Below are 14,481 nucleotides of genomic sequence, written 5' to 3'. Positions count from 1 at the left end.
ACATCAATACTCTGTGCAGAGTTGCCTTGACATGGCAATATCTATTGGTTGATCTTGGTATTGTCTCGACCCCATCCCATGGTCTCTTACTATCCAGGGGGCACAATTCGAAAGATCATCAGGATCTTCTCTGATCATGCCATTTGTAAAGGTACTGGCGAATTCGGGCATGCGCGCTATTATCGACACCAGTCGCTTACCCCCCTGAGTGCATATCTGCTGAGTGACCGAAGCCATAGCAAACCCATGCGTCAAGACTGAGGTTATTAACAATGAACTCCGGTCTTCGGTTGTGGCCTGCGACAATGGCTTGTCGGGATATGTGCTCCGGCATGGAGAAATGCGAAATTGTGATTTCCTTGCTCCGTGTTTCTCGCTCTTTGTTCTTCCTCTACTCAAATGTTGGGCGATAATAGATCATATTTAACACACTGCTCAACGCTTTCGAAGCTGCTTTGGAGCAGCTCACGCGCTTCAAGTCCTACCCAGACACGAAGCATGGACATGTCGCCCGCCCGGACGGATTTGAAGGAGGTGGTGTTGGATCCCAATTTCCGCAAAATGGGGAGGGAACTGAAAAAGAGTCCAGTTAGCCAGTGGATCGTGAGACAACAAGGTAAGAAAGATTTACTTACCTCTTGAAAAGATCGAGGTTGGGGTCCAGGTTGCGTCCAATCCCCTCAAGAAGAAGACACGAAATGACAACGTTGACAAAATCCCCCTCAAGTCTAACGTGATGTTTTCGGACCAAAGATAAGACCTCACTCAAGACATCTCCAATCTTGACGCTACCCAGAGCGAACGTGCGCGACTTGACATTTAACACTAGGTGTTCCATCCCCAATGCGAAATAATACGGGTCAATCACGGCATCCGGTTGGCGGCATCGTTCGACCATGAGCTCGCCCGCTCGAAACCCGTCGAACTCCGCAATGGCGCGAAACAGATCGATGAAGTTGCGCCGATTGAGGTCGTTCAGTTGGGTCACCAGGCCGGTATCGATGAAGATGAGCTGAGGTCGGTAGCCCTCGGCATTCAGATTGTCGAGCGCTTTCTTCCAGTCGCGTCGATCACTGGCATGCGGGCGCAGCCGTGCCAGCACGGATTCTGTAACATCGACCTCTGCCGCAGTTGGTGCATCTGATGCGCGAGACTTGCTTCCCAGTGATAGGTCCAGTTCACTGGGCCGGTAGAATCGCACCATGATATTCCCGGGGTGCAGATCTGCGTGGACGAAGTTATCGATCAAGAGCATATGGAGAAATGCGTCCAGGCCTTCGTTGGCGATTTCTTCCTGGTAAACGCCACCTCCGACATCAAGGAAGGTTGAGAGTGGGATACCCTGTGCAAACTCCTCCACGAGCACCTCACGGGTAGAATAGTCCAGATATGGGTATGGAAACCAAGCCGTGGTCCGGGACCTGAACTTCTCACGGAACATGACGAGATTGGTCGCTTCGATCCGTAAGTCCAATTGCAATTTCATCATTTCACCAAATTGATGAACCTCATCCGGTAATGATAGCCAATTCATGGTAGGTATAACGTTGACCAAAGACGCAAAGAACAACATGATCTTCAAATCCCTGTGGATCACGCGTTCTACCCTAGGATGAAGCACCTTGATGGCTACGTACGACGACGGGACCCGCTGAGGAGAGCTCTTGACTAAGGCACCGACGTTCTTTCGGACCTTGTCTCGTAAACCGTGCGGTTGTAGATCGAAGTCATCATCAGTCCCCGCAAGGTTAGGCTTCAATTTCGCTTTGTAGACCTGCGCGATAGCGCCTACCCCCAAGGGTTCCTCTTGGAATTCCTCAAAAATATCCTCGAATGGCAACCAGTTGAAGGCTTTCCTTATGGTTCTTTTAGTCTGATGTAGTGAGTGTGCGGGGGCGTTGGAATGAAGTGATGACATGATATCGCATAGTTCCGGTGGGAAGATGTCGGTACGGGAGGCCGCCCATTGTCCGAGCTAATAGAGGACCAGGAGTAAGCGGATTGCGGTCATTGAGGAGCTCGACGGTGAGAAATTTACCTTGATGAATGCTGGGCCTGCACGTTCCATTGATCGGACCAGGAATTTATACCACCACAGTGTTCCTGTCCGTATCCCCTCACGGTCCTTCAGTCGCCGTCCAAAGCATAGAGTGGGAGCCGTAAGAATGACGGGCAGGAAGATTACAACTAAATGGACAAATCGGAAGCCCGTTGCAATTGGATCATATATGTAATAGTAGCCGAAGACAAACAGCGACTGCCAGAGCCTCGTCAAGCCTCGCGCATCTTCTGCGACGGTCTTTTGCGCCTCTCGGCGCGAGACTTCCAGCATCTGCATCTCGCCCGTCTTATCATCTTCTTCATCACCATCTTCAGCCAGCTGTAGGAATGCCCCCGGGGTCATCACAGCGAGAAGAACAGTTCCCTTTGAGGGCCTTCCCTTGGGCGGGCTTCGGACAGGTTGCTGCGCCCATAATGGCGGCCGGCAGAAGCGCAATCGAGGTTGCGGAAGAAAGCGGGACAGTAGCAGCGGGTTTCTACCACGGCTCCAACAATAACGGCCCGAGAGGACGGCCGTCCTCATGTTCTCGTAAAGACACCGGCTCGAAGGCGGGTGGATCAGTCATCGAAAAGCAGAACAGCGGGCCTGTGTGGACATTGTAAGGCCGGTCGAGGGAGAGGAAAAGGTCGGGATGGCAGGTACGGATGTCGGCCAGGCGGGTGGGCACGTGGGCCGACGTCATCACTCGCCGGTCTCCATCCGCCCTGCATCTACCGACAAAGCTAGAATCTAGAATCTAGATATATCATGCTAGTCTACTCCGTCGTAGTCCTACGACGCCCCGATCTTGGCTTTGCTGAGTTTTCAATCTCCCCTCCCCCCTTGATTATCCTAACTTCTAGTCTGATGAATGGTAAGAGGGGTGTTTCATGGGCAACCCTGGCATTCGCGACAGAATACCGGCCAGAATGCGAATGCCTGGCAGGGATGTGGATCCGGCACCACAGGTACAGATGACGTTGGAGGATACTGCCTCACTCACTCAGCATCGACTGGGCGTCTCGCACATGTCTGGGCACATGGCTGTGCATCAACTCCTGAAGGGTAGATTTGGAGGATTCGGGGAGCGCATCAGGCTGCAAAGGAGCATTAACATCATGTGTCCATCCTAATCGGGGGAGATCACTGGCTTACATCATTCTTCAGTAATACCTGCATCAGGACAATAATGTTGTCACGATCTTTCTTCGCCTGTACTGGTTCCGTCTCATCCGTGGGTTCGGATGGTTTCACACTCAACGTCTCCTCGAGCAACGGAAGGATTTCCATCCGTTGCAAGGATCGTGAAATAGCCGTGGCTCCCGCTTTACTGGATGCCATCAGGGCCAACGCGAACCAGCCTTCACTCCGGACAACAGGCCATTGCGACTGGGTGATCATAGCACCAAGCGGCAGTGAAATATCTTCATGCAAGTCAAAGACTCTGGTGAGTAGAGCAACAGCAGTAGGCTCCTCGCCCCGAGACTTGGGGACCAGAGTGCGGCATATGGAAGCTACAATGCGTCCAATCTCGGTTTTGATGGGGATTGAATCAGTCTTTTGGAATAGCGCAAGTAGCAAAGACAGATACGTCCGTTCGTTCGTTGGGTCATGCTCATCGGCAGGAAGTCGCTCGAGCAAACGAGATATATTATCCATCGCTGCTACGATTACCTGCCGGGCGATGCTTGTTGCAGCGAACTGAACCTGGGGGACCGACTCGTATTGCCATAAACGTGAAACAGCAGGAATTATGCCAGCTTCTCCAAGTATTAGCCTGTTATTGCCAGCGATTGCGAGGTTCTTTAGGTATCCAAGTGCAGAGTGTAAGACTGCGCCTCGAACATCACCTTTGAGGATTGATATGAGCTCCTCATGTATCTCCAAGTCCTGAATCATCTTTTCACAAATGGTGTCGGATCGAGCCAAGTTACCCAGGATAACGCAGGCGCATATCTGCAGCTGATCCTCCTGCGATTTTAACCATGTCTTGAGAAATTGGGCGAGAGGGGAATCCAGGGGATAGCATTCCGCAAATGAAGCCAACGCGGAGATCTCCGCGAGGATTTGATTGATTTTCAATCGGGACTGTGCCAAAGCCTGGGTGTCCTCATTGGAGGAGTTACCAGCACTAAATGTCAAGGATCGACTGAGCACTGCCAAAACATCCGGCAACAGGTACTTGGAAATGCAAAATTCTTGGAATCGCGTATTGTTCAGGTATGGGCCCATGCAGTTGACAAGACAGGAAAATTGGGCGGGTGTAGACGCGATATCTTTGTCAAGAGCAAGGTCTACGAGGAGCGAGATCGTTCCATCAGGCGAAGAGGCTATTCCTTGTTCTGTGCATTCATTCAGTTAGAACCAAAGTGGGAAGGGAAGTGGTTAGCCATGCCTTGTTCTCCAACCAATTCGACGAGCTCAAAGACGTAATCAAGCAGAGCATCGTTATCCTTGAGCGCGCCATCTTTCACCAACCTCAGCAGGATATACACGACCCGATTAGCAGCTAGCTGGGTCTGAGCGGGCTCTATGAGTTGTCAATATCTTTACTCGCTCTATACACAGGACAGGCCGCCAGTTACCGAAGTCGATGCATATGTTATACAAGACAGGGATGACCACTTGAATGAGCTCGGGGTTGCTTGAGTGCTGTAGAATAGCAGAAGTATAGTTATACTTCACTACAGTTTCTCTATTTTCATCTGAGCATGATCAGTACCTGAGATTCGTTTGGACCCAGGAAAGGAACAAAACTCACTAGTATCGGCACAGGAATTGCCGATAAGTCGTAACGCATGGAGGAGAAGTTTGTTATCAACAGTCTCCTTTGACGCTATGAGCTGGAGGAAGAAATCGAGAACCCCGGTCTGTCCAAACGAAGCCCGCCATAGTGCTGTCACTCATTAGATACAAAATGAATAGCCCTTGGGTAATCAGGGAGGCACCGAGCCGGAGACTTACGGTCTCTGCTGCCATTCGCCAGAGCCTCTGCGGCTGGTACTAGATAGAGCGATCTGCATTGCCACAGCCTGTGAAGAATATCTGGAATGTTTTTCAGAGCCTCGGAAAGCTCTAGGTCCTCAGCGCTTTTCAGGCAGTTCTGTAAGGAGTGGAACAAGGTCTTCTGCTCTTCAGAGGACAACGGCTCAGTTGCCGCCAGCGTCGTCGGCGGTAGCAGGAGAGCCAGCTCGGAGAGAATCTGATTTAGAGGAGGGAATTGCATCCTGTCGGAATCTCGCACTGTTGTCCATGATAGATCAACTTGATGATCGTTGGCGTGCATGCTCTCTTGATCACCAGGCAAGTCACTCGACGTCATTTCCTGAAAACCCGCTCGTTGTTGGTAAAGCAAGACCAAGTCGAAAGGAATTCGTTAGACAAATTATAAGCACTATCGCTAAGATCCAAGTCAAACGCTGGAGGTGTGAAGTGGTCGAATCCCCGATCGTAAACGACTATAGAGTATGAAGCGAATGGTTATGGTGGTCTTCACCTGATCGGAGCTAGCGCGAGAAGCAATGCCTCCTGACGAATCCCAGATAATTGTATTTTACTCCGTCTCCTCATAGCGCATGAGCAGCATGATTCATTAGCAGGGAGGGATCTCAGCACAACAATAAATCATTATCAGAACAGATCTCCTGTCAGGCCAAGCCATGTAGCCTTCTTCCCTACCTGTCTATGAACAATCAATTCTAGATGACAAATGTTAAATATGGCATAGTATGGCAAGACCCAGCAAAAAGAAAGAAAAAAGAAAGAAAGTACTGCTTTTATCTATCAAGATCTTCGACTAAATGATGATTGAGAAGTTTAACAGAAAAGAATAAATAAATCGGATATGTAGCTCATCTGAAACTCTCCCCTGCTCCTTTCAACTTCTGTACTTAGTGGCAATGATTATCAGGGCATCGTGAACTGGTATGTAAAAAACACCTCCATACCGGACTAGACCTCCTTCGGGGATAGAGTACGGCGAGCCGAACTAGCCCGGAGCCGCAGTCAGTCGAGACCCGCCCCAGATGGCAAGACACTCCGGAGAACATCAAGAAAGACAGCGGCTCATCTTCCCGCAGTCCCTCATTCTTAACCCGGGCAACACTGTAACATAAGACGGATCATTTTTCTTTTGACCTACCCGTTTTGACTTATCCTGCCTTCCTTGCAACACCTTCCTTGTCTTCTCCATCCATTTCTCCGACCTTCATCATGACGCGTGCTCAGCAGACACTCTCAGTTCTCCTACTTGTCTCTTCGGTACGCTGCTAACTCCGTCTACACTTTGCGGTCGTACACGACGTCGCTAACAAGCATGATCTCCAATGCCAGCTCTACCTTGTCTTGTATCTGGGCCTTGTTCCTCTTAACGAAACTGTCCAGACAGAAATCATTCCTATTGTACGTCTTATACCTCCGCGGACCTCCTAGTCCATTTCGCCTTGACTCGTGGCTGATCCTTGCGCCCACCCTGAACAGCTACCATTCTATGCACTAATATGCTTCGGTTGTTACCTTCTTGGCCGGCTGGGTCTGGCGATCTTGACTTTCAATGACGTTCCCGAGGCGCATGAGGAGCTACAAAAGGAGATCGAACAGGCCAAGGCCGAATTGCGCAAGGCAAATGTCGACGTCGATTAAACTCTCCATTCTGCTCGACCTTTTGCGCGCTATGGGGTTCTCTGACGGCGGTCTCTCTTGCAACGGTTGGGTCTGTTGGAGCCTAATAGGGTCCCCCGTACGCGGGAGCGCCGCGGGGCTGAAGTAACTACCAAGTAATGGACTTCAGCGCTAATTCGGTCATGCTGTGTCAACAACCTTTGTACTATGTTAGAATGACTGGGTTAGGCAATCTTGATACCCACTTTACTATCGCGCCTATGGGTGCAGCTCTGCGGTGTAGGCCATGCAGCTTCCCTATCGGATGATCCTTGCTCTACGGATGTACCTCTCATATCACCATCTTAATACTTTCAAACATCATGGAAAGGATGGGTTCTTCGACAAGTAGCCATTGCTACGTGTGTGGGTAAAGTTGAAATGCAATAGCCTAGATGTAAGACCGGTCTCGGAAACTCAATGTATCCAAGAAGCACCCATGACACGTAGGGTATGCAAGCATCTTTGTCATTCATGGCACCAAAATTGCTTTTATTCTAATGAGGGGAAAAAAAAAGAGAGAAAGAGAAACCATCAAAACACCATTCCGTAGATGACCTGAAACGTATAAAAAAATCTCCTGAAACGTCTAAAGGAGCCAAGCAATATATGTGCAACCGAAAAGAGCCAATATTCATGCATGGACGGCACAAACAGGATTTCTAGGCCAAAAGCAACGAGAAGACATGGCTAAGCGGCGAGCGATATTGAGCTGAGTTGTAGAAGCTCACGGGAGGGGAGTCTGTTGAGCCAACCGGTCGTGCTCATCAATGTCCCTGTTAGGAAGATGGTTAGTGATGCAGTTCACGAATGTTAAGTCTAACGCTTCGCTGGATCCCGTACTTAGCTTCCCATGGGTAGCAGATCCAAAGATCATCAATTGTCACTGCTGCATGGTAACGACCACCCTCCACCATGTCCTCCGGCAAGACTCCCTTCTTGGACTTGTCTTTGTTCTGTGGATATTGTTAGTTGCTGGGGAAGAGATGGGTGACTATAGAGAGGAAGATGGGGGAGGATAAACGTACATGAAGAACGAAGATGAAGAAATTCGTCTTCTCGCCTTCCCGTCCGAGTTGCTTTTGTGCCAACTCGACGTCCTTCTGGAGCTCGCGGACTGCGTATTCGAGGGTTGTCCGGGTGTCATCAACTTCGTCAACAATGAGGATGTTCTTGCCAATGAGGTTCGCCATCTCCAAGGAGCTCAGGTCCAACCACTGCGTACGGGTGACCTTGGTTCCAGGAACCTCTTCGGGGTCACCGCGGCCTAGGTCCTCATAGAGCGACAAGCCGATAGCCTGGATGGGAATGTTTGGCTCTCCCTGGCGCTTCAGGAATGACCTGTCCAAAGGCGTGGCGTCAGAATGGAAATCCTAACCATCGTTATGATTGCTCAACGAACCGAAGAATCCGAGCAGGGATATATCCACCGCCGCCGATAGCAATCATCAGATTGGGGCGGAAAGTGTCCAGGATCTTGTCGGCGGAGTCCTGGCATAGTTTGTGAACCTGTCAAAGGACATGGGATGTCAGCGGAGTGCATAATCAGAAGATAGCCGAGATGCGACCACTCAATCCAGGCTGCATCAGACGAAGCATGCGTCCAAGACAATGGCGGATAAGCACCACGCATGCACTGACAATGCAGATATGCATTGGGAGGTCAAGAGGATATAAAGCGTAAAGGCCTCAAAAGCAACATACTTCATTGTACGTGACATACAGCTTCTGCGGCATTTTGACGAATGGTGCAAGAAATTGGCAAGAAATGATGGAATGAGGCTATGTGATAAGGAAGATCCGAAATGATCACAGGGTTAGACGGAGGTTAGGGGCGTGAGCAAGAAGATAAGTGAGGATACTGTTGGTATTGAGAAGTTAAGATTACATGAGGGGTAACTTTGATCCAAAAAAATTTTCCCTCGTTTTTTCACCCCTCGTTTTTTTACCCCCCTCCAAATTTTTTTTTCCCTTCATTAAAGGAATACCTGCGTCACAGGTTGGAGAACTGGATAAGGTTCCATGCCGAGTGCTTTTGCCCGCCGGCTGCCGTGACACGACAGATCGAATCATGGACGCATGGGGCCCCTTACCATATTTGGCATGCGGAGATGGAACTGTGGCCTATCAGGATGCAACCCTGAGCCGCTAAGCTGTTCTGCGATCCCATTTTCGGCTTAGGCCGCTATTGCCATCAGTAATGAGAATTGGTTGGGGCTCGGAGGACTCCGTTCTCCGTCGAGGGGCGGTACCTCAGCTGTAAGTACCTGGTGGTATGTAGAGTGGACTGCATATACATATTTGCTTTGTAGACGGACGGGTCTCTATGTCAGGTACAGGCGAGATATGTCCCACAGTCATATCGAGATACCGCAAGGCAGTAGTACATAGTACATCCGCCATATCGGATGGATATAAACAAGTACTGTTCTTCTACATCCACATATGAGAGCGGGGTTCGTACGGCATCTATATCCAACACTATGGTTCTTCTTTATCTATCCTTCTTGGGTACGCAACTCAAGTTTTCCATGTTTTCCAGCCCTTCTTGCTCAGATCAAGTAACTCGTTTTCGTACATTCGCCATCGTCTTTTTATCATATTTCGTAAAAACTAGAGATAAGGTGTATATATAGAATGGCAACGACCCTATCGCCCAGCCAAAAAAGGGTACCCGAAGGGTCTATTCAACGTCGAGGGATCATGGATACCACATCAAGTAGGCGACTCCTTCAGACGGGTGTGTCCTCACCTGGCGAGTCCGGCTGGATTTGGTTAATCTGAAAGCCACCTTCGTCTTTATCTTCGCCCTTTTGGGGCCAGAGGATTTGACGATGTACAATGGCACGGACCATCATATAGAAGACAAATACGTACATCAAAAGAAGGGGAATTACCATTGCGCACCCAATAACTGAGATTGGTTTGCAAGAGAAAGCGTTGCCGATTGCAAAAGTCGCCGTTATCAGGGCCGTATTTGGAAACACGAATGAAAACCACGCCATCGAAAAGACCATTCGGCCCGGGCCGATGACAGACCAATGTGCAAAGCTTGCGATGAAAAAGAAGAAGATCGCTAGTCTGGGCCATAAATTAGCCCCGACCTACGAGATACTTTCAGATTTAGTGAAGTTATACATACCCCCATAACCATAAGCAGGCAAAATCAGCAACAACCTTCACAATGTCCGCAGCCAACGCACCGTTGCCCATAAAGTCCTCTGGGAAGCTTCTTTTCGCATGGGCAGCCATGTTGACGATTCCCGACACTGTGAAAGCACTGGGGCCGACTGAGACAAACATACCGGGCCGGACGTTTTCTCGGGGCAGCTTCTGCGACATCAGTCGGTAAATAAATGCCGAGTACACCATCAGGGAGACCAGGAAGCCAACCCCTTGGATGGTAGTACCGCCAATTATTATCCGCAGAGAACGGGAAGGTTCAAGTTTGGAGCTCAGAATTCCAGCATGGGGGCCGATGATAAGCATGGGGTACGCCGGAAAGATCCATATAGGTGTCATCTGTGCAATCGTAAATGTCTGGGTAGACCAGCTACAAACCATTAGATCTTCTTCCTAGTGTTGAGGGTAAAAAATTCAATTTGAGAGGCCCTGTTTACTCACAGAATGAGATAAATACCGGCAGAAGAAATGACTGCCAGAGCTGCGTCAATCCAAAAGAGGATCCCAACCGCATAAGTGAGCCAAGGCCCTGCATGATCGGGCCCATATTGTGAGATATTGATCAATATCGTTCCAAATGACACCAACGATGCTGGAACAAATAGGGATTCTGTCGGGTGCAGAAAAGATGCCTTGAACGTGTATGGGTAGAAGTAAAAACGGGCGATAAGAAGACACCAGATTAGAACGTAGAGAACCAAGTTGAAGAGGAAGAAGATGACCCCAATGGTGTCTAGGCCGCGAAACCTATACGGAACTAGGGTGTTGATGATCAGTTCATTCACCGAGACACACCCTCAGGGAAATATTCGGCTTACCAAAGTATAGGACATTTGCGATCCCTCCAGTCGCCATTGTCAAGGTAAAGAAGGCCCAGGTGATGTGACGAATCCGCTTCTTCCAGCCAAGGCCAGTGGCCGAGGTTTCGGGTTCGCTCTGAGGAAGAGTCAGATCATCTCCCCCCGGGGCACCATCTCCCTCGGGCTTGCGATAGGAGGAGAGGTGTAACGCTTGCAAAGCCGACGTATGGGCCTGTTGGATTCTAGAACCTCTTGGTTGGAATAAAGTTGCGCCGCCTGTATGTGCGGCAAGATCGTTTTCGGCATCTTCAATGGTTGGTGTGCGGTAGCCATCATCCCCGGGGCTTCTCATGTGCCTGGGAAACAAAGTATCGTGACTCATGGCTGATTCTCCGTTGACAACATATCTTTGAAGGAATTTATTAGGTGCGTTCCCTTCCCCAATGCCTTTCTCTGAACCAGTAGGATGGGTGATTCGGGATACCCTGCTCGGCCCGGAACGCACATGTAGGAAACCAGCCTGCTGGGAGAAAGAGGGGTATGGAAATCACGATTTCGCGCCCGAGCTCAGGAAAACAGCTACTCGAGTAGCAAGAATGATACGAAGTTGAAAGGGAAATCGGTGACGCGACGCAACATCGACAGTCAGAAAAGCCCACCTATAATATGAACCGATTCCTCGCACGGTGGTATGCGTATAGGGCTGAAGTAGAAGGCGCCAAAAAAGTAAAAGCGACGAAAGAGCCAGACGCGGCAGCAATCGATAATAATAACAAAATAGTCGGGCAAGCTAGTTATGCCTAGTATGTCATAATAATCGCGGCAATATGAAACCTGCCTGCTTTCCACCCCGCGGGATGTTGGCACCAATCACACAAATGGGATCTACTCCGTACCCGGTCTTTCAATGGTCGAGACACTTTGGCACAGTTGATTCGGGCAATCGAGAGGAAGTCGGTGTCTAGGATGATTGCCCTCTAGTGCTTGATTGCGGGCCTGTGGAGGGCCATAGAATTGCCGTGATTCCGAGGGCGACGCATTGGGCACTCTATTGCCTCTCGGATTCTCGGCACGCATCCAGATTCGTGGCGGGGAAGCGGGAACGACAAACCTGGAGGCAACCTGATACAATAGAATGGAGTATTAATTTGATGCCGAGTAGCACTAATTCAGGCGGGTCGGAAAGCTGAGGTCAAGTTCCAACCATACCTACCTTACCAGTTGCAGTCGTGGTCCTGTGGTCCAATTATTTCCCCTTTTTAACTTACACGCTACGCAGAGAGTTGGAGTGTTCCGGCAAAAACATCATCCATGATGATCTGCCACCGTGATCGAGTCCCATGCATATGATGCCTGCAGATTGAGCTCAGTGTCGTTCTCATTGGCCTGTCCGTTGGAGATCTTATGCCTTGTGACTGAATACATATTCACCTTGTCGGATCGGGCAGGGTATCCTTCATAAGATCCGCTGGTTCCCCATGTTTAAGCAAGTTAGTAATAAGTGGATTGTACTTTCATGTTCGGATTGGTCGAAGTGGCCGATTGTTTCAATAAATTGGCTGGTTGCTGCAGTAGGCCAAATAATTACTATTAGATAGATAGGCCCGGTGAATGATTCAGTCTTGTATCTACTTACCAGATAGATACTACGGAGGAGATAATCATGTATTATCTAGCAAGCAGCCTATTGTAAGACATTTACTCTACTCCATACCAAACTTCAGAGGATCATCATTGCAGCAGATTCCTAGTCCTGGTCCTTCCTGCTGTTTTCCCGCCCGCGCAGATAACAATAGATTGCATGCCAAATACTACACAAAGGCACACTCGTAGAGGCTGTAGTAGGCAAGAGAGCCCAACCTCCCATCAAAGTACGGAGTAGCTGAGTTGTATCGATAGTGTGTCACTGCAATCAGCCCAAGTATGCCACCGGCCACTTACAGTTTTGGATCTATATTATCAGGCCGGCTAGAACTACTACATGTACTCCGTAATGGACAGACAATAACCAATAGCCGGCAGATAATGGGTTCACAGCAGCATGTGTACATCCGGAGCCGTGTGTCTTCCGTGTGGGCCGTGGCACCTAGATACATACCGAGGTTCTGCATATGAACTAGTGTGATCGGCTCCGGGGATACATAGATGGCTGGAAATCTCGGAGGGTTCGGGGGCGCTTCCCATCAACGCCATTGTTTGTTAATTTGAGATACTGCTCCCTGCGCTGATTCCTCATCAGCACCACTTTGCAATGGCCGTAGCCAAAGACAAACGGAAGTCTGTGCTGATCACAGGGTACGTTTTCACAAGAACATCCCCTGGAAATGCGAGCGCCTCTTGAAGCTGCGCAATATTGTGCTACCTGTCTATCTATGCAGATGCTCTCCGGGTGGTATAGGAAACTCTCTAGCCCGTGAGTTTCATCGAAATGGTCTTCGCGTGTTCGCTACGGCCCGAGAAGCAAAGACGATAGAGGATTTGGCGTCCATCGGCGTTGAGACGTTGAGTCTTACTGTGGACGATGAAGAGAGCGTCCGACAATGCTTTGTGGAAGTGAAAACAAGGCTCGGGGAGAAGGGGCTGGATTATCTAGTCAACAATGCGTAAGTCATCTCATTTATTCAGCAAGACATTATGTATTGACAGGGTTGCTAGCGGCAGAAGTACGTCTGCACAGAGTGACAGTCTTTATGATAGATGATGCAAAGAACCTCTCCTTACTCGTGCTAGATTATACTGTTCCGGCTATGGAAGCTGAACTCTCCGAAGTTCGTGCAACTTTCGAAACGAACTTGTTTGCCGTTATATCTATCTGCAAGACGTTTTTGCCGTTACTTATAGAGGCTAAGGGAACTATTGTACAGATTGGATCTGTCGCTGGGGTCAGTGAGCTTGATAGGAATCTTGGTGGAAATATAGCATTTGCTAACGCCGATCTAGGTTATCCCCTACGTCTTCGGTTCCGTGTACAACGCCTCGAAAGCCGCATTACACTCATTCAGCGATTCCTTACGTGTCGAGCTGGCTCCTTTTGGGTATGCTACTGCACTTCTCAACCCCAGAGTAGTTGACTGATATGAAGACACCTAGTGTGAATGTCACGACTGTCGTGACCGGGGGTGTGCAATCTCGCATCGCCCGTATCCAGCGAACTCTGGCACCAAACTCAATCTATGCTCCGATTGAGGACGAATATAACCGGCGTGTGACACATAGCCAGGACGGGGCCATGCCAAATGCCGCATACGCGCGCAGCGTAGTCACACAGGTCCTGTATGGATCTGCACCGTGGCGCTGGGTTTGGCCTTGGGCGCAAGGTCGGAAGAGCTGGATCTGGGAAGGTAATAAGAGCTGGTTGATCTGGCTATTTATGGGAGGATGGGCTTGGAATGGCCTGGCTGAAAGTCTTGTGACAAGGATGTTTAAGCTCCACAAGCTGAGACGGACGGGGTAGATAGAGACGGGCAGGCAGTAGTGAAACCGCTAAATAGGATTTGCTCGACCGGTCTATTGTTTGTTTATTCTTCCTATCTGTCGTTTGAGAGTGTCATGGTATGATTGTTAGTTGGAATGTTATGTACTCTGCCGGGGTCAGTTTCATAGCTACTCCGTATTCCCGTCTAAATTATCTGCCGTATCCCGGTCGTATTAGAAAGCCGGCGGATGCAGGGTTCAGGTCGGCGAGGTGCAATCAAGCATTGTGCCCGAAGTCAGAACTTGAGGAAAAGGCCAATACTTCGTAGATCCCATAGGAAGATCTCGCTGATTTGGGAATCCCAGAACCACGCATAATGGTAA

General features: G+C 49.5%; 5 protein-coding genes across 5 annotated transcripts; 2 read left to right on the top strand and 3 right to left on the bottom strand.

The window, feature by feature from the left end:
* Positions 1-395: 395 nt before the first annotated feature.
* On the bottom strand, positions 396-5,327 carry BO80DRAFT_362625 (ABC1 kinase family protein; the record flags this gene model as incomplete). The annotated part of the gene is made up of 9 exons (XM_025716065.1): positions 396-573; positions 636-1,975; positions 2,039-2,435; positions 3,056-3,138; positions 3,197-4,150; positions 4,450-4,571; positions 4,627-4,746; positions 4,803-4,937; positions 5,006-5,327. The coding sequence occupies 9 exons, from the start codon at positions 5,325-5,327 to the stop codon at positions 396-398; spliced, it is 3,651 nt and encodes a 1,216-aa protein (XP_025572349.1).
* A 926-nt stretch (positions 5,328-6,253) lies between these two features.
* Positions 6,254-6,682, top strand: BO80DRAFT_362556 (dolichol-phosphate mannosyltransferase subunit 3; the record flags this gene model as incomplete). The annotated part of the gene is made up of 3 exons (XM_025716060.1): positions 6,254-6,301; positions 6,356-6,442; positions 6,521-6,682. 3 exons carry the CDS (start codon positions 6,254-6,256, stop codon positions 6,680-6,682), a joined length of 297 nt encoding a protein of 98 aa, XP_025572348.1.
* A 717-nt stretch (positions 6,683-7,399) lies between these two features.
* Positions 7,400-8,537, bottom strand: BO80DRAFT_427704 (xanthine phosphoribosyltransferase). Its single transcript, XM_025720085.1, has 5 exons — positions 8,405-8,537; positions 8,103-8,209; positions 7,729-8,041; positions 7,544-7,656; positions 7,400-7,476 (listed from the first exon to the last, which is right to left on the bottom strand). Exons 1-5 carry the CDS (start codon positions 8,435-8,437, stop codon positions 7,428-7,430), a joined length of 615 nt encoding a protein of 204 aa, XP_025572347.1. The 5' UTR covers positions 8,438-8,537; the 3' UTR covers positions 7,400-7,427.
* Positions 8,538-9,384: 847 nt separating this feature from the next.
* On the bottom strand, positions 9,385-11,065 carry BO80DRAFT_480703 (putative C4-dicarboxylate transporter/malic acid transport protein; the record flags this gene model as incomplete). Its single annotated transcript, XM_025723359.1, has 4 exons — positions 9,385-9,781; positions 9,843-10,253; positions 10,325-10,640; positions 10,702-11,065. 4 exons carry the CDS (start codon positions 11,063-11,065, stop codon positions 9,433-9,435), a joined length of 1,440 nt encoding a protein of 479 aa, XP_025572346.1. The 3' UTR covers positions 9,385-9,432.
* Positions 11,066-12,853: 1,788 nt separating this feature from the next.
* BO80DRAFT_427702 (SDR family oxidoreductase) lies at positions 12,854-14,271 on the top strand. Its single transcript, XM_025720084.1, has 6 exons — positions 12,854-12,978; positions 13,062-13,286; positions 13,339-13,346; positions 13,414-13,565; positions 13,624-13,718; positions 13,774-14,271. The coding sequence occupies exons 1-6, from the start codon at positions 12,935-12,937 to the stop codon at positions 14,135-14,137; spliced, it is 888 nt and encodes a 295-aa protein (XP_025572345.1). The 5' UTR covers positions 12,854-12,934; the 3' UTR covers positions 14,138-14,271.
* The last annotated feature ends 210 nt before the right edge of the window (positions 14,272-14,481 follow it).

This window comes from Aspergillus ibericus (assembly GCF_003184845.1).
Source record: "Aspergillus ibericus CBS 121593 unplaced genomic scaffold BO80scaffold_39, whole genome shotgun sequence".
NCBI lineage: Eukaryota > Fungi > Ascomycota > Eurotiomycetes > Eurotiales > Aspergillaceae > Aspergillus > Aspergillus ibericus.
Note: the sequence above shows the minus strand (reverse complement) of the source record. Positions and strands in the feature narration are given on the sequence as shown.